A 21,773-nucleotide genomic window follows, 5' to 3' on the forward strand; every position below is an offset into this window, starting at 1 on the left:
CTCGTAGCCCGTAGCGTCAGTCGCAGTCGATTGTTCGATTCGATTCGATCTTGCGCCTTTTGATTTTTACCTCGGGAAAACTTCGCGCAAGTGATACGTTTTTTCTAAGCAAAAATAGTGTGTACGTACAGCGTTGGTATAGCATATACTGCGTGTCCGGTAAGATCGTGTGGTTCACTCTTTTTAGACAACGTAATCCTTTCTTTAGTCAAAAATGAGCACGCCGGTGAAGAAGGTCCCCATTCACCTGCAGGTCAGTTTCTTGTCGATCTAGTCTGTTTTTATTTCTATTCTATTATTTCGGTGGTCATAGGAGCTGGTTCCTTTTAGTTTAAATATCATTACGTAAATAAACTGCGCAAAAATTTTCTTATTCATAAATGTACGTGGAGCAAACACCGGTTTATTTAGTCTTATGCATTGAATACTATTTGCATCACGTGTAATATTGCGAAATTTAATGAATTTTATAATACACATTACTATGAAGCACAGTAATCACTCTTTTCCTACTAAAATTATATATATATAATCGTCATCTTTACATGACAAACTAATTTTTTATATAAATTTTAATAACAGCATATTGTGAGTAACGTGTGCCCTACAACGAATAAAATAGATGTTTAAAAATAAAAATAGCGCATTATACGGAAATATTTCGACTTTGACATAACACTTCACCCATATAAGAAAAAAAGAAATGGATAGATTTGTTACTTATAATCGAACTAGTCAACAAATAATTGCACGATAATTAGTATCAGAAAAGAAAAGATGAAACTTTATGTAATTGTAAAAATAATCGGCTGTATGTAGATAAACGACCATGATAGTCGCCCGTGGACCGTGTGCAATGTAAATCGATGCAAGTATCTCTGAAATATGATTAGTGCAGCAATAAAATCAGTACGTACATTCTATATTCGATATTGCCTGACGTGAATTCATGACTAGAATAGCCCTTGCCTAAAACGTCATATCGATTTGTTTTCGTCTATAACGGTTAATTTAATATTCATTTACCACAGTATCTATAAGTTTCTTTCATTCTTCCAATTTCAGCCGAGTTATGTACCATATCTCGCATTTAGAATATCAAAAATATAAATATAAAAGATATCGTATCTGTTGATGATTTTAAATGTTCATAATTTTAACTTGAACACGTCGCAGTAAGGGGTCACCGAACTTACGATCGATAGCATAGATGTGTTTAACAAACCATTCACAATTAACAGAGAAAAATAAAAAAGAAATGATTAATAGTAAAATGAATTAATTATTGATATTTATATGATTATATAACGATGATACAATGTTAAGAAAACATAATTTATTTGTTTTAGTTGCTCGTATCAGGTCTTGATACCGATGTGTCGTCATTAAATACAAAAAAGTAATCAACAGTAAGATTAATTAATTATTATCGTTAATGAAACTACAACGACGACATAATGTTGAGAAAGCGTCATACTTTATTTGTGTTAATTGTCGTATTAATTGTTGCCACTGCCAAGTCCTTATCCCGTTCCCTTTGTTTTACCGCAGGCCATAAGGTTCGTTAAATGGATCGTAACCTCGAAGAGGTACATACCGTAACATGTAGTTCAAAGGAAGTGTTTAGAAGGAGCGTTATGGTAGAAAGTAAATAGATAGATATGGATGTTTCTGCGTCACTATTAAAACCGAAAGTTCGCACCATCGTAGTGATCGCAAGGTTGCTGCCTTATTGATCGGAGCGTCTTGGCGCCCGGCACCGCACCGGTCTCTCTCGCGAAAAGAGCCAACTTGCATGTCTACAGAAACACAAATATACTACATTTATGTTTTTATGCATACGATGCATCTATAGAACTGAGTCACAGTAAAATTCAGAGTATGCAAACGCAATATGCGAATTAAATGACCAATTTGTAGCAAGATGTCATAAATTACCATTTTATAGTTTGTTAGATAGTAAATAGATTAGTAGATTAGACTCGATAGTAATAATTAGCTTTTTCAATAGCATTATATTTTATTGCCGTTTTAGATCGAATGCAGATGCGAAGTGTTTAGTCAAACTCGTTTTACACTTTTCTACGGTTACACCTTTTTTCTTAGTTAAGCAGTTCCATAAAGCTCTACAATCGGAATCATTCCTGTGGAGTTATAATATCACAGTTCTTTTACAGAGTAGTTTACTAATCAACAATATCAAGGAACCGACAACATTTTGCAATTTTACAATTTTTTCGACGAATGGCATAATTAAGAGGTTTACAATTGATGGAGTTTACTTGTACAAAAAACTTGTTTTATCTCCAAACCTGTTACCGTAACTTGTAACACGTATCTTGTAATTTGTAACTTGTAATGTTCCGTTAATAAGTAATAGTTCAATCATGTAAGAAGGCTCAGTTCACAGATAATGCAGGCGAAGTTATAATTCTTCAGGGGGTGGTTGCATTTCACTTACTTCCCACGATGACGCAATGTACACTTTTCACAAATTAACATCACGTAACGCTCAAATACGTAGAATGACGCAAAGAGGTATTCAAGTATAAAGACAATCGTAATTATTAATTCAAATTAAACGCAATTTTGCTAAGCTTTATGCTCCAGTTTTTATACGTCAATTACTTTTCTATATAGACGTACGTTAAGATCGAAGCATGGGAACGAGAAAGTGTATTTTAACATACAATCATAGCATCAAAGATTCGGCATAAATAGATACCAATATATATCTCTTTCGTTTCTCCAAACAATTTCCCCAATTACACGATGCATCGTTATATAACGCGTGAGAATTTCTCAATTGTGAAAGATGAAGCTATTCACAGACGGAAGGTGCTCTAACGATACCAAATACCGCGAGTTCCGATTTGGTAAAAGTTCGCGTGAACCACAGTCCGTGGTCATCGAATTAGGACCACTTAGAACTTTCAATATTTTTCGCTCTTTTAGTAAGATTAGCAGACGTGAATTCTAACAACAAAGTCTATTAATTACTAGGATGTTACACATATACGTGTTAATAATAATTTGTGCTTCCTCCTGTATTTCTAACAGGATAAATTATTTTCATGATTATTCCAGGACGGTTAGCAGGCACCATCCATTCTATCCAGACAATTTTTCCACCAATAGATTATTTAACGAAGTTAAATTTAATTAAAAGAAATTCTAACAACTCCATTCCAAACATTTTTCAATTCTATTCTAAATTTCTATTCTAAATAAATGATTCTATTCTGAAATCGACAATTGGCTGTAGCAATGAAACCGCAAAGCCATGCACTAAAACATATGAACTGATCAAGTGGATAACGTTTTAAAAAACTATATCTGGTTAAAGATTTATTTGGAAAAATATTGCATGTACACCGGTTTAATGATTCGAACAACTAAGATCAATTCGTCGTTTATCTGACATAGTACGTGTATACATGACGTATTATTAGAATTAGAAAAGTGAACTTTCTGCATGTGGTTGAAATTTAATTGTATTTCCAGCGTTTAGCTATAGATATTAGTTTCAAAACTTGGTAAACGTCGATGACGTGAAAGAGCTTACTTAATACAGTGTGTGATTCGTGACGATAATTCGTACACGCTTGGGAAAATCGTACGGCACTGTGCCGTGGGTGCTATAAAAGCACGGTAACGCGGGCTGCGCCGGCGAATCAATAGTTCGTCGACACTACATACGTCCGACCTGAAGTCGGAAAAACCATCGGAGCTTGATTTTACGAGAGTGTGCACTGTGCACGCTCTCGACGACAGCCAGACGGTAAATCGTATATGAGAGAACCATCGAATCACGGATCTTCCGTTAGACTCTATGTCCCTGCGAGCTGTTCGCAGGAGCTGGATGGTTTCCGCGAGCAAAAATAAACCGTGGGTGGTGACTGACATTTTTGCCCGTGCCTTTTATCCCGTTTGGAGGGTGTAGAAGATATGAAACGGCTGATTCGTCTGACTCTTCCGAAGAAACATTGAAAAACTTGAAATTCTATATGTAGAACTTTCGCATGTGTATATGTTAACTTATAAACTGTTCTAGGATGGATGGCTCTTTTTCGAATTAAGTTTCTCACAATGGATCTCGTTGCCGTAGGAGTTTCATACAGGAAAATACGTCACTGATTAATTGCTGGAATTGCATCATCGAAGAATTAAAAAAGATTGCATTATTTATAAGGCTGGCCAATATATGCAGATCGAAACAGTAGTAAGAATGTAATCGAGCTTTTTAAGTCGCTCAAATTTGATTTAGATTCGTACTTCATCAGACGGCATAAAAGATTCAGCGAGGCAATCTTTCCGGTTCTCTTTGTCTCTCTGGACCTCTGTAAAATAATAATGACGAAAGCAGTTTACATTCTGTATATAAATTTCGAGTAGCATTAATGAAGAGTCTCATTGTGTACATAGATCTCTAAAAGATTTTTAATGTATCTACTGCATTAAAGGGTACAGAAGACTTGGAGAGGAAGTTAATTATTTGTTCGGAAAAAGGATCCAAATCCCGTGTACAGAATAATAGTCCTGTTCATTAAGAACTTCATCGAGTAGCTAGGCCCTCGAACCTCTTACAATTCGTTTTGCGTTTCCACTGGCGACAAGTGGTTCGACACGGGTATACTCATCGTCGTCTGTTTGTTTCACCGAGAACTTGACGGAGAATTTAGTCGAATGGAAGTCGGTCAGCCAAAATGTAAATTACCGGCATTATTCTACCGACATAAATAGACACTGGGAAGCCAGGTGCGAGTCACATTGGTCGTTCCCGCGGCAAATTTATCGCGAACTGAAATTAGAGCGGCTTATCGGATCAGTATTGACCTTTTTTCGCCCCTCTTTTTCTTCGTTCGATTATACAAGTGCAAGGACGACTCGTAGACGGATTATACTTAAGTATATTCTATCGTACACACGTTTTTCGCGTATCGATGCAAGGTGTGATTCCCTGATTGCGTGTCGAAATTTCCAATGGTAGATACAACTTACGGTTTTCAAGTCACAGAAATGCATACGACTACTTTACGTCTACCATTTCGTTCAATGTCTATCGGTATCTTTTGCGATAAATCACTTCGAGTGCTTTCTTCGTTTCTCGCTATTAAAATGTATTTAGATCTCAAGTAACGTAATCTCCAAGTTTACACCTCGTGTACGGTATATCTATATACAAGGTTACAACGCCATAAGCCGAGTACGACTATAGTCCTATGTTAGTTTAACACGAATTTCGACTTTTACGCGTTTAGACTTTCGTTACTCGAAGAAACTCTAAGAAAGCGTTAAAAAGATGCGCCACCCATTATTATGTAACGTTATGCAATTACCGTTAGCTCTTTGGTCTCGTTGGTGTATTAAACGGCCGAATATGTGGTGCATCTTTGGACCACGTTTAGACGGTACAAAAGGCAGCTCGACGAACGTTTGTCGAGTTAACCAGCCAGAGAGTTGCTTGTACGATGTCTCGTTAGAGCGGGACGAGTCAGCCACCGTGAGTATTTTCTCCGTGTACGCGTCCACTTCATTTTCTTCGAAGAAATCAACGATAGAAACCTGCGAGTTTCGCTCCTTAAGAACGCAGGAAAAATCCTTTTCCCTTCGTGAAAGCGGTCAAGCCTTGGCGGCTGGCGCTCTGAATCGTCTGGATATAGTAATTAACGAAGAAATCGCCTTTTAATTGGACCAGATACGAACTGGAACGGCGATCCAAGCGACAGCGTCTTCTAGGTGCATGCAACCGTATACAATCTACCTTATTATAATGTGTTCGAACTTACGCGATAAAAGCAGAGCGTGCGATTCGATGGGATCTGAATTCTCGTACTAGACACTCATCTGCTTGATAAGATCTTCCATTTGGGCGATGTTTGCTCGAGTTCAGATGAATTCGTGGCATGTTGCCGGGAAATGCTGGAGATATCGATTTTACCAGGGGCGTACTTCCGTACGGGGGTGGAAGATCTTATGACGCGTCGCCTCGTGCTTTTATCCACGTTTTTCTTCGTTTCATCATTTTCGTTGTGCTTGATTCTGAACGTGTCGAAACTTAGAAGTACTCCATTCGATGACCTATATATGATAATTGACGTGTAAATTGATAGATCGAATTGTGAACGAAATGGCGCTAGAATTGTTAAAACACAGGAGATTACAGGAGAAGAGCATGATAAATACGTATCATTTCTGTTGATTTTTTGATTTTGATGTCATATTACGATTAAGGAGGAACATTTCTACACAATATACGTAGCTAAAAGTGGAAAGAATCCGTTCGAGCGAAAGATATAATTGACAAGGCTTTGTAGAAGTTAAAGATATAACTGTTAAGGTAAACAGGGGTGTTTTAACGTCTTTCACCACTTTAATATTATGACGATATTTTTAGGATTCTGAAGAGGCTGTAGAAGCACACGTAGAAGTCCCTAAAATCAAATAATAAGATAATTTTGAGAACATAGGATTAGTCGACGACGTAGCGAAAATTGTTTTGTAAAAACGGAAAATCTTCTCCTGTGGCCTTCATATGGAATCACGGTAGATGCTAAATTCGCAACTGATACGAAATGGTATTAAACGTGTCTGAGAAGTGAACGGTAGGATTTCTTTTCTCGAAAATCACGCCGACGTACGGCTAACGTATTTTAAGCGGTCGTCTGCTGAAAATATCCAAGCGAAGATTCTCTAACACATGAAACGCACATGTCGCGTCCGTGCCTAATAACTATACCGTGAAGATGACAAGGTCTCTGCCCACGTGAATTGCGCCAACGAGTTCTCGATATTCGTTCCATTTCCATTGGTTTAGACCGAAGGTTATGCCACCATTTCATTCTATGGTTGCGGTGGTTTAGTGTGCAAAGTTTATTAGAAAAGGCATATCCCTTGTAAAATCATTGTTTTAAGAAAACGCTGCATTCTTTTAACGACTTGTACCCTTTCGAACATCCAATATATCACCCTCACTTTGTTTGACAAGATCCGATTTAACAAAGTACACCTTGCAGCAACACTTACATCAGAGGGGGCGAGGCAGATTGGGATCGATTTCATGAAAGCCACGGCTATTCACGGTGGTTTAAATTCACACAGGGCGTTCGAAGCGATTTTACGGGGTGGAGACCTCCAGTCTGCGTGAAGGGTTTGTTACACCACGCGTTGCATTAGCCAGTGCGAAGGGTACGGACCATGGATCGGTTATAAAACGTGGGTGGTGCCGGCGACAACGATGGATTGTCCTTTTTTTTCCACTGTTCCCTCCTATGGCGTCTCTGATCTTTCTCCCCTATACGCTTTCATCTTTCTACGGACGGGGAAAGCCTCAGGGGTGGTTGTCGAAAGTCCCTTATGCAGCCTTGTGGACTCTTTTCTCCCTGGTCTCCCTTCAGTTTGCTCCACCTACGAGATCCACGCTAATATTTATACGTTTTGTCTGCTCTTCTTTATACTACAACGAGCATAAAGTGAGGTCAGGATCTTTGTTCTTAATCACGATGTCACTGTACTCGATAATTTGCTGATTCTTAAGGGTTGCGTGATATTTCGGATTGGGTACCTGGATTTTTTAATAATTAATCGAGACACATAACGATAGACACACGAATGAATAGTACGAATATTAAGAAAATATAATCACGCGTACATAGATGGTTGTTGATACATAGATTTTTGAACAATCTGAATTATTATCTTGGACGATAAGTTCTCTAAAGTTTCGTTACTGAGCAGAGAGATAGTACGATAATAAAAGGTACGACTTTAAAGAAAATACAGTTACGTGTAAATATTCCCCATTATTTTAAATGATAATTCCTGCGAAGTTCGTAATTAGTCGAGAGACATAATGTAAGGATGATAAGAAATACAGTCACGTGTAACTGTTTCTTATTATCATACAGGATAGTTCTTCTGAAACAGTGTTGTTCGTTGAAAGACATAATGCAGGACTAAAAAAGTGTGAATCTTAAGAAGATACACTCACGTGTAGATATTTCTTATTGTCTCGAAAGATGTGGGAAAAATTGTTAGTATTTACACGATGGTTAGCGTCGAAAACATAGCGAAAAGAGATGTGTTCCTTTATTCATTGCGGAAATGGCACGTACATATATGGCGAGCACGGTTTTCAAATCCTGATTGTATGGTAATGTCCGAAGTGGATCAGCGAAAAACCGCGCGTTTTCCGTGTCGAGAACGTTTAAGATAGAGGCGAAACCTGTATTCCTTCGGATGGAAAGATGTATCGCGGAATACGGGATCTTACGCTTATCAGTCGTAGCACATCGGTTATACTGCTCTAAATTCAGCATTGGCGGAAGTGCGTGAAGCGTAACTTCTATTATATACTGATTGGTATACTATAGTGTGGAGGTAATATACGCACATTAATCGTCTGCACCGGATGTTGGATCCGACGCACGTTGCAAACGAATATCAAGGACAGTGCGCAGGGGGTTTGGTCAACTCTCAATGAGTAGTAATTTCATTCGAGGCAGAGGTTTTTTAGATGACACTGTACGATTCGAATGTTTAGATACGTTTATATGATGAAACAATAACTTAGTGAAACACGAGTTAAAACACGATTATCATGACCATGTTGATAAGGCTTGGAACAACTTCGAATATGTATATAGAATTTGAAAGATTTATTCTAAATATTCGTTTCGTAGAAGTCACAGAAATATTTCAATAATTATTATTCGTTAGATTAATAAGCCTTGATATATATTAAGCACGAACATTTTTTTCTTGTTCATAGAGTAAGCGAATTTTATAAAAGTATATTAATTACGTAATAGTAATTGAAAGCAACACTCGCTATTTTTCTATCGAATCACCAGCCCATAACGTTAAATTACCTATTGAAAAACGGCAAAATAATAAAATCGTAGTAGTTTGATCTATTCGTAATTCTATGATTGATGTACATCATGTCGAAGAGCAAACATGCAGGTATTTTCGAGCGATAGCGTATCCGAATGATTATAGATATTACAGATAAATAGATAACGAATCGATATTATCAGATGATAAATAGAAGATAAGCATTATCTAAATATCAAAGGGTAAATTCGTACACCGTGGTTTATATATGGAAGCTTTTGCAAATATCAAGGGCAAATATATGGTAAAAGAAATATAATTAAACTGTAAATAGCCGAATGCAATTGGATAATTAATATGTGTTTATTATCATCAGAATTCATCGTAATTGGTTATATTATCGTAATTAACGTTAGTCGATATTATTGAAGATAATTAATATCCAAATATTTTACTATGTAAATCTACACACCGGAAATTTTCATCTACGTAGTAGAAGTCTCGTGGACGAGTGACCTATAAAAGTTTAATATCAACTGGAAAATTGACGCTCGGCTCCCCCTATCTCTTATCACCGTTTATATATTTCTAATGGTTTTAATTGTGTAACAAAGTATCGTTTATAACTTTACCGAAAAGAGCGGTGGTAAATAATTCGCGTGGTACTTGTCGATGTGCATTTATTTTCTTTAATCGCCGACATACATTGTTTACATATGTATACAATATTAGCACAATATATACGTGGATAATACACGCGTGCAAGAAGATCTCGTTAAAGATTATCATTCAGTAGCATTCGACGTTATTACAAGTTGCGGTACCTTTTTGGAAAAAGGTATGTAAATTGTACCAACTGTTCTGTTTCCAGAGCGCGCAAAACAGGCTGCTGATTAAGAATGGCAAGGTGGTGAACGACGATGGGATCACGGACAACGACGTTTACATCGAAGACGGTATCATTAAGTAAGAGTCCTTATACTTATATACATTTGCTGTATTTATTTTCAGACGCGTGTAATTACGTCATTAACACATTGACTGCCACGAGAGTTCCATCTGTTTTGCTCCATGAACCACGATAAATTAATACGTTTCACTACAATATATAACGTTATAAAGTATAGTGTATTATGTAATCACGTGGCTTCTTATAAATATTAATTATCGAATAAAATTTCACTTACTGTTAAATATTAGCTAAGTTAAAATTATATGTCATATCAATAAAATTAATATTTCATTTCATATTTAAATCAAAATTACTAATTATAATTAGGAAATTAACATATAGAGAAAGTTGGATATTAACAGAATTCTATTTAACATTTTACACGTTGAATTTCTAATTTATTAAAATTAAATGAAAGTTGAAATACTTTAATAACAGAATACAATTTTTATTATTTATTAGCTATATTTTATCGCACATGTATGTTAAATTTATTATGTACATCCAGCTATTATCATGTTGAACGATATTTTTAATTCGATGATATCCAACGTAATCGACGTATTACTTACGAAATCATATACTTCGTTCACGATGGAACTGCAATTCTGTCTCGTTTCCATGCGATGGATCGATCATTCGGTGTTTTTCTTTGACGTTGATGATTGTCAATCGGAATCGTTGCGCAAGTCAAAGAATGATGATCCTGAGGTACTCGCTGTAACATTTGTAGTTCGCGAGCAAACATACTTTTGAATTTACGCGTGCGAACGATCAACGTTTCATTGAGTATTCTACTCGCGTGTTTGCACGCCACTTTACGCAAGCGAAACGCGATACAACGCTGGCTGTTTTATCAATGAGCAATATGGAAAGATAACGCGATGATGGGCGGTACAATTTGTCAAGCAAGCGTGACATGCACTACCTAATGAACGGTTTAAAGAAGGCAATAAGCAGGTAATATCGAGCCTTTGCTTAAAGCCATGTGATTATGCACCGTGTAAATGGTTAGAGGTTGTTGGTCAACTCGCCTCATTGCTCTCCCCTTTTGGAAGGAAGATTCGAATTAATGTTGGAAAGTTTTAATCTTGTTGGGTATTTTCATTTTGAGAAGAACGATTTCAGTTTAACGTTAGCATTTTTTAAAAGAAAAATAGCAAGAATCGATATCGGTGTTACATTATCAGTTATCATTGATTCTTCCTAGAAGAACGATGTTAAACAAACCAATCGTAGATTGCAGATCTACTCACGCCATTGCTCCTCTTTTAGAACGAGGATTAAATATAATATCGGGACAGTTGTAGATATTATCTAGTATTTTTATTTGCAACAGAATCGAAGAACCGCTTGATTTGTCTAGGTTTACTTAAATTATTGAAAAGTGGAGATCACTATTTTTAAAAAACCAAATATTTAAAGTCACGTATCATTCTTTACTTTCATAAATCGCATTCTAATCACCCTTGAAACTCAAAAATACCTAACGATCATTCGCAATCGTGATTCTTTTGTTAAAAAAAAAAAAAAGAAAGAAAACAGATTTCCAATAAACTAATCGACCAATCGATCGTGCTAGTAGCGTTTAATCGCTCGCTTCCACCACTGGATTCATTTACATTGTAAACGTTCTATTTCTAGGCAAATGGGTCGCAATCTGATAATACCGGGTGGCACTAGAATCATCGACGCTCGTGGGAAGTACGTGATGCCTGGTGGCATAGATCCACACACCCATTTCGAATGCGAGCTAATGGGCGCCAAATCGGTCGACGATTTCTATCAGGGGACCAAGGCAGCTGTTGCTGGTGGTACGACGATGATCATCGACTTCGTCATCCCCAGGAAGGACGAATCCCTTTTGGAGGCGTACGAGAGGTACCGAGAGTCCGCCGATCAGAAAGTCTGCTGCGATTATTCGCTCCATGTCGCTGTCACGTCCTGGAGTCCAAAAGTGAGCCTCTGAACAGATCAACAAGCGTCCAAGACAATCTTCAATGTCGTCCCATCTTTATATTGCCGTTATCATAATACAAAGAAATATGTTGCTAGAAGGTTGAATTAATAAGATCTGACAGATAGGTTGAGACGACTACCACAAACAGAGCCAGCATGATACACTTCACACGCGTCCTCTATTCTACTTAGTCAACCAGAATGAGATAATTACGGTAATGCGAGTCCTTCCTAGAAAAGAAAGCACGTCTGGGCATGACCTTTTTCTTGTAGGTCTTTTAAGTTCACCGACATCTCTCCGCGAAGTTAAACATAGTCTGTATTAACACGAAGCGACGTAATGTTAACAAGTAGTATTCAGATCGCAAATAGAATTTACGTAATCCGCCGATGATCGTCGGAAATTGCCAGGGTTGTTACGTTCGACTCTCTATCTCTCTCTCTCTCTCCCTCTTCTGAACGTTTCTTTTGTCGAACGTTAATGATCAATCGGACGATTGAAATCGGTGGAATGGATTGAACAGAAAAACTGCACGAAAATTGCGAATCGATCATTGCCAGAATCGTTGAATCGAATAAATCGTTTAGACTTGAAAGGAGCATAAAGCATCGGCCTGGATGTTTGTTCATCGAGCGACGAGTCCGCTCTGATCGTTCCTAAATATGGGAAAACCGATCCCGCGGCAAATTGGCAAATCGTACGAATCTGGTAGCTGCAGTTGTCTTGCTATATGCCGGCTCTGTAACTGTAATCGCGATCGTGAATGGAATACCAAACGATCGGTGAGGAAATCGCAAGCGAACTGCGTACGGATGCATGTAAATCGCCGTGCTCCTTATTTGCTGACGCTTGTCGGACTCCTCGTCCGTTCGAAGCAATTCCGTTCCGTTTAAAGCGATTCCCTTCCGTTCGAAGCGATTCTGTTCCATTGGAAGCGATTCTGTCCCGTTCAAAACGATCTTCTTCCGTTCGAAGTAATTTTGTTCCGTTGGAAGCAATTCTGTTCCGTTGGAAGCGATTTTATTTCGTTCGAAGTGATTCTATTTCATGAAAGCGATTCGGTTCTATTTTTAAAGCGATTCTGTTTCGCTCTAGGCGCTCATATTTCCCCTGTATTACAGCTAAACGATTTATATTGCAGGTCAAAGAGGAGATGGCCACGTTGGTGAAGGATCACGGTGTCAGTAGCTTTAAAATGTTTATGGCCTATCGCGACCTGTTTATGCTAAGGGATCCAGAATTAATTGAGACGTTCAAAACGTGCAAGGAGCTCGGTGCCATCGCTATGGTTCATGCGGAAAATGGCGATATTATTGCGGAGGTAAGAGGCACATCGTGATTTACGATGTATAGTTATCCTTGAAGTAAACGAGCAATACGCTGTGTTTGAATGTTTCAACAACTGTTACCATGTTTGGCCCTCTATTATCCGGCGAAAATAGACACGATACGTTTGCAGTCACGAATTCAGGGATATATGTAGACAAGAACGTTCGAAATTGTTTTAGAACACGAAACGATTGCTCGATGCAGGAGTGACGGGGCCGGAAGGTCATGAAATGTCTCGCCCCGAAGAAGTGGAAGCGGAGGCTGTGAATAGAGCATGTGTTATAGCTAGTCAGGTAAGGGCGACAGTCTGGAGAGGACTCTATTTTTAGAGAGGATCACTTTATATTTGTCCAGTACGCTTGTTTACTGTTTCAAGCACCGCTACTTTGATGATCAATGTATCGTAGTACCTTGAATGATTGTTTATTAACGATCGTATCACCCTCCTTTTATCGCTCTCGTTTTACTTTGGAATGAACGACATTTTCAATTCAGTTTCAGTTAAAAGCAGAACAACTAATTTTCCTTTTTATCGTTTCAAGCTATGACAAAATGTAAAGAACAATTGTGCTATGATCTTATTTAACGGAGGAGGTACTTGATTGCTCAGTTTCATTTTAAGAATTTATTAGATTTTATTGAGATTACCCTTACAAAAGGCAGGTTCGTTGTTTTTCAGACAAGACGTTATAAGCATAAATCGATCAAAATTCTGCATGCTTAGGTCAATTGTCCACTGTATATAGTGCATGTGATGAGTCGTAGCGCCGCAGAAGCGGTGGATGCTGCGCGTAAGCGTGGCGCTTGCGTCTTCGGCGAGACCTTGGCAGCTGCAATTGGCACAGATGGTACCAACTACGCGCACAAATGTTGGAAACACGCAGCAGCGCATGTTTTGAGCCCACCTCTCAGACCAGACCCAGATACATCTTGTGTGTTGGTGAATATGTTGACCAAGTGAGTCGAAGCCACCGTGGACCTTCGATAGGGTGACTTTGACATCCACAGCATAGTCTCTTCATGTTTCCACTTACCACACGATATTGTTATAATTATACGTAGTCTTCTATACATTCCATTTCACGAGTGAACGAAGAAAGTAATTTACTGATTGTAAAATAGTATGTTTCGCTGACCGAAAAATGATTAGAATAGTATGCGATACTTATGAAAGAACTACACCTTACAGTTTAGTTAAGAAAAGTATGTAATTTACAATGCTAATGTTAGCCATTTAGTTCAGCTATACCGTTTTTACTATTGCAATGAATAGCATAGGAAGTAGTAGGGATTCAGAAAACATGTAAGAAAACAAGTAAGAAATATGAGATACGTAGTCTTGGTTCATAAAAACTGTTTAAAACTACGCATTAGCGGATATTACAATCACAGAACTAGTCTCTGTAGTCTTAGGTGTAAAACCGTTCAAGTCCTACTAACCTATTATCTCAGATATCAAGATTTCAAAGTGGTTTCATAAATTCAGAATGATCCGTGTTAAAAGACTTACAGAGCTACTTGCACCTGGGATTAAATTGAACAAGTCCAGGTGGTCTCTGTGAAACCTTGCAAGTTTGTACAAATTTATGAATCTGATACATTAGACAATGAAACTTCATAAAAGCAGATTATTCTCCATCATGTTTTAAAATGTTACAACAGACGATCATTGAAGTACAATTAAGGTATAATAATAGCTGCCCGATGTTGCATGCACCGTAAATTATATTTAGATGTTCAGCTAAAATTCCCGTGCATGCACACTGATCGTAACTGCAGTTCGGTTTTACTTTTCCTTTGCCCTATTTCTTTGTGAGTCTGAAATCACCTGGCACGATTCCCTCAATGTACAAACGTAATCTAGCTCAACTCGAAGTTGTCTCTAAATTGTAGTTAGACACGGTATCGTGAACACGGCTGAAAAGAATATTCCTTTAAGAACCATAACAAAACCGAAGACGATTTTGACAATGTAAAAATTCATATTTAAAACTTACATTGTACGCAGATTTTTGAAATTCTATTAACACTGCAACAAGACTCGACTATCATGATTATAATAGTAAAATCAGAAATCACTTTAGAAATGTATATGACGGTTGCAAACATAAACTTAACGAACAATTAATATAGAATACGAATTGTTGGTTTAAACTAAAAATATAATCAATGTTAAGTTTGATGCTTGAAGTTTATTAATACGATGGAAAATTCACTGTTTAAATTACGAGCGTCGTGAAGTTTATGTTTACAATAGACATTCTGTAACTTTTACATACATTTCTAACTCGATCTCAACTCTGCTAATGTGATTATCATATATTCCTACAAAATTTCGATAAGTCTTTACATAATTTAGCGAACTATTGTGTATGATAATCTTCGCTTTTTTTCGGCTGTGATCGCGCTTTCACTGATAAGATCAACGTCAGGATAAACGAGACGATCGCGGTTTAGGTGAATTGTCCGCTGTACGTAACGGCATTGTCGAGCAAGTCCGCTGCTGATGTTGTGTCCTCGAAAAGGTCGGAGGGTGTCGTCCTGTTTGGAGAGACTCTCGCAAGTACCGTGGGTATCGATGGTAGCGAACAATACGGGAAAGATATCGAAAAAGCGAGACGTTACATTACTAGCCCACCATTGAGACCCGATTCTACCACTCCTGCCTATCTAATCGAACATCTAGCACAGTAAGTAATCTAAAGTTTAAAATCTTTTCACATTAATCAAGGAGACGGACACAAATCGAAATACTATCTATACAGTTGTTATGTTATATATATTTGAAAAATATCGGTGCTTTATCCTCTTCGTTGTTGTTAATTTTCGAAGTTTCAAGTGTCTATATCGGTGTGATCGACAAATCATGCAATCGTAAGAGACGACCGATGAAATAGACGGTATAGCAAAGTGGAGATCTATCCGATGGCTTGCCGTGTTTATCCCGTTTCGAGTGTTTCGAGTACTTCCCGGTTCGTGCTGATAAGTAGCTCATTCCTGTATAGGAACTTAATGCAGAAAGACTGTCGATGGTTAGCTATACGAGATAAAACGATTTTTCCCATTATAACGTTACCCGTATGCATCTGGATACCCCGCGTATTCAAATGACAGCGATAAATTACAGTAACAAATTGGCACGCACGATATGAGGCTAACTGAACGTAATTTTAATAGGCATCGCGTGGGAAGCGCCTCTTATCTCGCTGCTGGTATTAGAGTTAATTAAACGGGCAGAGGAAAACTCGTTTAAAGATCATTTCCACGGTCAGCATTCAATTTTACTTATTTACTTGATAAACCGGTCATATCACGATTCTATAATCTATACTTTACATGTTAGAAAATTCTTCCAGCTTGTCAGATGTCAAGGTAACCTTTGATTCTATAGAATATTCTCTGCGATATTCTATTTTCTATGTTCCTAAGATATCTGCATTTTTATTTTACAAGTCACCTACTTAAACAATCCGCTCTATTTCGCCAGAGATGGCCTTCAAGTTACCGGTAGCGACAATTGTACCTTCAACGCCGAACAAAAGGCTCTGGGCAAAGATGACTTTTCGAAGATTCCCAATGGTGTAAATGGCGTCGAAGACCGGATGTCAGTCGTTTGGGAGAAAGGTGTACACGCGGGAATAATGGATCCTACGAGGTTCGTGGCAGTGACCAGCACCAATGCCGCTAAGATCTTCAATTTGTATCCGCGAAAGGGAGTGATAGCGGTCGGCTCAGACGCAGATATCGTTGTCTGGGACCCCAACAGGAAGCGTACGATTTCCGCTCAGACGCATGTTCAGGCCGTTGACTTCAACATCTTCGAGGTAAGGGCTGACTGATATTAAGCTTTAATAAAGTCTTTGTCCCTGTAATATCGAGAGCACGCGCCCTAGGATTTATTTTCCATTTGTCTTGTCAACCTATGTTCCGCAGGAAGTTCAATCAAGCTGGTATCGTTAAGAGCGATAAAGAAAAAATATGATTAACCCCCTGCTATCGAATTGCTGTTACCTAAGTACTTTCGTTTCTTTCGCGAATACACTGAATTCAATATTAATCTATTCCAGGGTATGGAAGTTCACGGAGTACCGGAATACGTTATAGTGGAAGGCCGTGTCTGCGTGGACGAGTGCGAACTGAAGGCTGTCCATGGATTTGGAAAGTTTGTCGAGACGCCAAGCCACGTTGATTATGTATACAGTATGATAGAAGACAGAGAAAAGGTGCGCCCCTCTTTTTATGGTTAATTCGTATGTAAACGTGGAACGTTACAAAGCACAAAAGCAAACAGTTATTTCTAACGACCTACAAATCAATTTCAATTACCGTTCCGGGATCTTATTTACACAGAGACCACGCGGAGTGGCACGAAGCGAAGCCGAAGCGAAAAAGTACGCCGAGGAGGATGCCGCCATCGCGAAGGCCAAAGAGGAAGCAAGAAAGGCCGCAGCACTCGCGAAGAATCATCAAACGAATGGTACTTACGAGAGTCCGAAACCGAAGATTTCAATGCCTGATTGCATGCCGACACTACCAGATTCTGCGGTGGTTACACCATCGTCGAAAGGCCCGCGACTAGAGGGACAAAGAAATTTGCAAGACTCTACTTTCTCCATCAGCGGTAAGTACCTAATAGAGAAAAGAATTTGTTTCTTTTGAGGAAGAGAACCGGTATTGAAAAAGTTGTATGTTCGCAGAGGACGTCGAGGAAGCAAGAAGAGCTTGTATCCGCGTGAATAATCCACCCGGTGGTCGCAGTGCAGGAGGTTTTTGGTAATTTATGAAAGACAGAATCTAAAGGTCTGCTTTGCATATAGGGATCTTTCCTTACAGAGAAAATAGGAACGAAATCCTTCTCTCATCATCTTTCTTTTATTCGTGCATACAAAATGAACCACTCCATTTTTCTTGTTTTTACGTGACTGTTCTCTATCAGCCCGCTTTCAGGTTCGCTATTCACTCAATTATTAACGATAAGTTTCGTTTTCAATTGATATACGTTCCCAATCGATTAAGGTCTGTTCCATCAAAGGAGGACTTGGATGCCACCGGTCAGTAGAGCGTACGTTCGTATTTTCATCTATCACACTATTTTTCGCTTCACTATCGCTTCATTGCCCGCTCTCTGTGTACCGTACGCTTCATTCTTTGACCTTGGAACGTTCACGCGTTTTCGTCACTCGCACTTATCTCGCATCGTCGACTTTACCCTTCGTGCAATAGATATATGTATCTGTTGAGTATCTAGCAGATTAAAGGTTTATTTTACTGTTCTTCTTGGACACTCTCTTTGAGTTCTGCAAACTCATCTCGTTTGTTTGTATAATATGTTGTTTTATTATATACTATAAGAAATAACGGAATTACGTACGGGTATCGATGTGGTTTACTTTTCATATGTATACTTTATATATTTATGTTTTTTCTACGGTGAAATTATGAGTAAGGAGTTACTTCCTGCTTTTCTAGATATTTTGAAAAACAAATAAAAAGATGTAAAATTTTTTAAAAATGTACGTATTTCTGTTGATTCTAAGGTCAAGCTGATATGCAAATTATTTATTGCATAATTATATTACTCCAAAACAATATTCGCATCTGTAATGTAATATTTAAAGTCATTTTACATGATCGAAAATACCCTACATATTTGGTAAAACCTACTAATGACAGTCGGTCATTAATGAACGATTATTGATCACCGAACATAATTCGTACATTTGACTGTTGTTGAAATCAGTTGTTATTGTAACTTTGTTTCCGTATCGTCTAATAAGTTATATAGCACCGGTATACATTGATCATCATCAGTTTCATCACTGATATCATACGATGACGTAAACGTCATTATATGCTCGGTGTACATATTACAAAAAAAAATGTTGTTTCACTCTCATTTAATCGAGGTTTACCTGGCATGTAACTATCTTACGGGCATAATGTTAATATTATATATTTTATATGCTATCATTAGCCGTAGAATCGAACACCGTACCATTAATTTTAAGTCAATCCTCGATTAAACAATAATTGTTTTGTTTCTCTATCACAGTCTAGCGTTACGTTTCGGTTAATTATATTGTTAATTGTAATGAGTGTAAATATTAAAGTAATCCTTAGTTTAACAATTCGAGGAACTTGAAAGATTGTTATTTTGCAAAGGATTAAGTAATCGTGTTATAAACTATATATGCGAAGTTACATTTGAATGTTCGTCAGATATTGATATATAATTTAATTATCATGTAAAAGGATGAAGTCTGTAAGGTGGAACAAATGGTTGAGAAATGAAAAACGGGAAATCTTTTGAATAATTTTCACTATATTTTTACCATAGTTGTAGAATATTTGCGAGTTTAGAATAGTTCAAACGATAAAGTGATCTTGAAACTTGCGATAATATTGAAACAAGTAACGTAATTAAATATTTGGCATTAGGAATTTTTCCTGTTTCGATAATACAGAGTAGCATCTCTCTGCTTCAAAAATGTACAAACTTTTGAAAATTTACCAAAAAGAAGAAAATTTCAGCGTTTAACGACGATAAGCTTGTAATAATATTATATTAACTGAAATACGCACAAATTCATAAATAGATCACGCAGACAAAGACGCTAAAGATCACAAATTAACAACATTGTGCCGGAAGGAAGACGTTAATGTGATGTATTTGACAAGAACGCACACTTGTTCGCTTACGATTGCTGTTACAAAATTTTACATGAAAAGATATATTTACAAAGTCACTTAGTACTATTTGATTTAATTAGTCGAGTCACATGTTGCGTGAAAAAAGAATGTTTTTTCAATACTTTGATAACATAAATCCTACATTCCGATTTTTAACACGTTGCAAGGATTACCCATTTCTTTTTTAAAGAAAACTCTGTCAATGAAATAATGTATCCAATGATACTTTTATTAAATCCTTAAGAAGACACGTACGTCTACGAAAGTAAAGTTAACGATAATGATTTTAACAATAATAATAACATTAAGGGTAAATGATACTAAACAGTAATAATCGTCGCATAATAAATATTCATTACGTAATTATTATCGTGTAAGGTGGATAAACTCGAAACTTTACGAGCGTAAGAGGCTTGTCTGAGCTACTCGTAAATGACCAAAATGTTTGGTACCATCGTAGCACTTACAGAAAACGCGAATAACGTTGTGACGCATTTTTAGGACGAGACTTAGATCGCATTTAAGAACAAGATGTCTGAGAGTTTTTCAACGTAGATTTTGTATCGAAATTTCAGGAACGTTTTTAAGAGTTTCTACATACACGCGTAGGGTCTGTAATAAGTTGTTAGGGATCACGGAAAGCAACATGCTTCATTATATTTTGAAATAATTGATGGTAGTAATCTTATAGGCGATACGTTGCAATTATTTTACCGAAATAATTCTATTACGAAAACGTTTCCCTAGATCCATTGTTTTGTCTTCTAACAATAATTATATAGCTGGACGTATTTGATTATATAAGACTGCTTGGAGCTTCATTAACCAGGAAACGATTTCACTTTGTTCAACGTATCATACGATTTAATGAAAAGCGTTGTCTCTGTTTCTTTTTATAGCCTGTAGACTATTAACGTTCATTAAGTCTTAACATCGTTATTGTGCATGTTGCGTTCGTTCAATAGCAATCATTTCTATTTCTTTGTAAAAAGTTTTACATTGCCGCATTCGATAGGTGCATTACTGTATTCCATTTGCTAATATAAAAGTTTGTACGGGAATCTATTATTTAAATGACAAATATTGCGAGGGCTTTATAACAGATTTACCTTTATAAAAATATAATTATCAATGTGTTCACGTTGCGTGACCTCGAGTCGAGTATTCGAAAGAAGTGTATAGTTTATCGATATAATGAATGATACAGCTAGAGTACCTATTTATGTCTGTTACAATGTATGTGATCGCTTGAAATAAAGACTTGACATCAATATTGAACTGATGTTTCTAATTTTCTACTAATAACACTCGTTGTGGAAATATCACGTTGTTACTTGGCGAATGATGTTTCTTACGGATATTGACAAACATTCTCTGTTGTCATTAATGGTATATATGTATCAACGTATTGTAGAAAATGGAATAAAGAATCTCAGTTAAATATTTGATTTGTAAAAATGCCTAAGTACATATTTACCGGTGTATGTGACATTGCTCATAGTTCATTTTGCTTCATAATTTCTTGATGTATGTGTGTGATTTTAAATACATACATTCGGAAGATATGTACAATTCTTATTGTATATTTCTATGGAGTATTTGGCGGTGAATGTTTCATTGTTCTTCAACTTTATGTCGAGCTTTCTCCAATATTTGTTTTAATTCTGACATCCGAGGATGCTTCTATAAATGTAAGAAAGTTAAATTCCCGCATTTAAATTCTGCAAGTTTTATTTTTGACATTTACTCACTTCGCTTTCAGTTCGTGCAGCTAAAATTTGACCATAGAGTTTGCTACCTTCTGCAATACCGCAATATTGTTCCAGTTGTCGTTTAGTTAAATCGAATACCTCCAAACCAGTCATATCTCTTAGCTGTTTACAAGTTCTGAAAAAATTAAGCATTTTCCAATTTCTTCAATTGTCAAATATTCAAATATCAAATTTTGTTATTAATTGTATTCTGGCCTTGCATAAGGAAATATTCTTTATACATGATAACTAATAA

The 21,773-nt window shown here is 37.1% G+C and overlaps 2 protein-coding genes across 7 annotated transcripts in view; one reads left to right on the forward strand and one right to left on the reverse strand.

Annotated features, from left to right (window-relative positions):
• CRMP (Collapsin Response Mediator Protein) overlaps window positions 1-21,773 on the forward strand; it is a 22,818-nt gene continuing 1,045 nt past the window's right edge. The window contains exons 1-11 of one of the 4 annotated variants that reach the window (XM_069115113.1): window positions 1-253; window positions 9,707-9,801; window positions 11,432-11,744; window positions 12,889-13,068; window positions 13,256-13,369; window positions 13,801-14,033; window positions 16,564-16,900; window positions 17,144-17,299; window positions 17,427-17,697; window positions 17,774-17,849; window positions 18,093-21,044. In XM_069115113.1, coding sequence (XP_068971214.1) covers window positions 215-253; window positions 9,707-9,801; window positions 11,432-11,744; window positions 12,889-13,068; window positions 13,256-13,369; window positions 13,801-14,033; window positions 16,564-16,900; window positions 17,144-17,299; window positions 17,427-17,697; window positions 17,774-17,849; window positions 18,093-18,135 — 1,857 coding nt within the window. In that variant the 5' untranslated portion in view covers window positions 1-214 and the 3' untranslated portion in view covers window positions 18,136-21,044. Of the gene's footprint in view, window positions 254-9,706; window positions 9,802-11,431; window positions 11,745-12,888; window positions 13,069-13,255; window positions 13,370-13,800; window positions 14,034-15,533; window positions 15,767-16,563; window positions 16,901-17,143; window positions 17,300-17,426; window positions 17,698-17,773; window positions 21,045-21,773 lie in introns of those variants that run through there. The other 3 variants (XM_069115114.1, XM_069115115.1, XM_069115116.1) reach the window with 3 other exon arrangements.
• The window catches only part of LOC138180842 (epidermal growth factor receptor kinase substrate 8), a 17,974-nt gene continuing 17,010 nt past the window's right edge, over window positions 20,810-21,773 (reverse strand). For all 3 annotated transcript variants that reach the window (XM_069115103.1, XM_069115101.1, XM_069115102.1), the window contains exons 9-10: window positions 21,518-21,653; window positions 20,810-21,449 (exon numbers count right to left, since the gene is read on the reverse strand). In XM_069115103.1, the coding sequence (XP_068971204.1) occupies window positions 21,381-21,449; window positions 21,518-21,653 (205 nt within the window). In that variant the 3' untranslated portion in view covers window positions 20,810-21,380. The remainder of the gene's footprint in view (window positions 21,450-21,517; window positions 21,654-21,773) is intronic.

Source organism: Bombus flavifrons, chromosome 6 (genome assembly GCF_040668555.2).
Source record: "Bombus flavifrons isolate JBK064 chromosome 6, iyBomFlav1_principal, whole genome shotgun sequence".
NCBI classification, from domain to species: Eukaryota; Metazoa; Arthropoda; class Insecta; order Hymenoptera; family Apidae; genus Bombus; species Bombus flavifrons.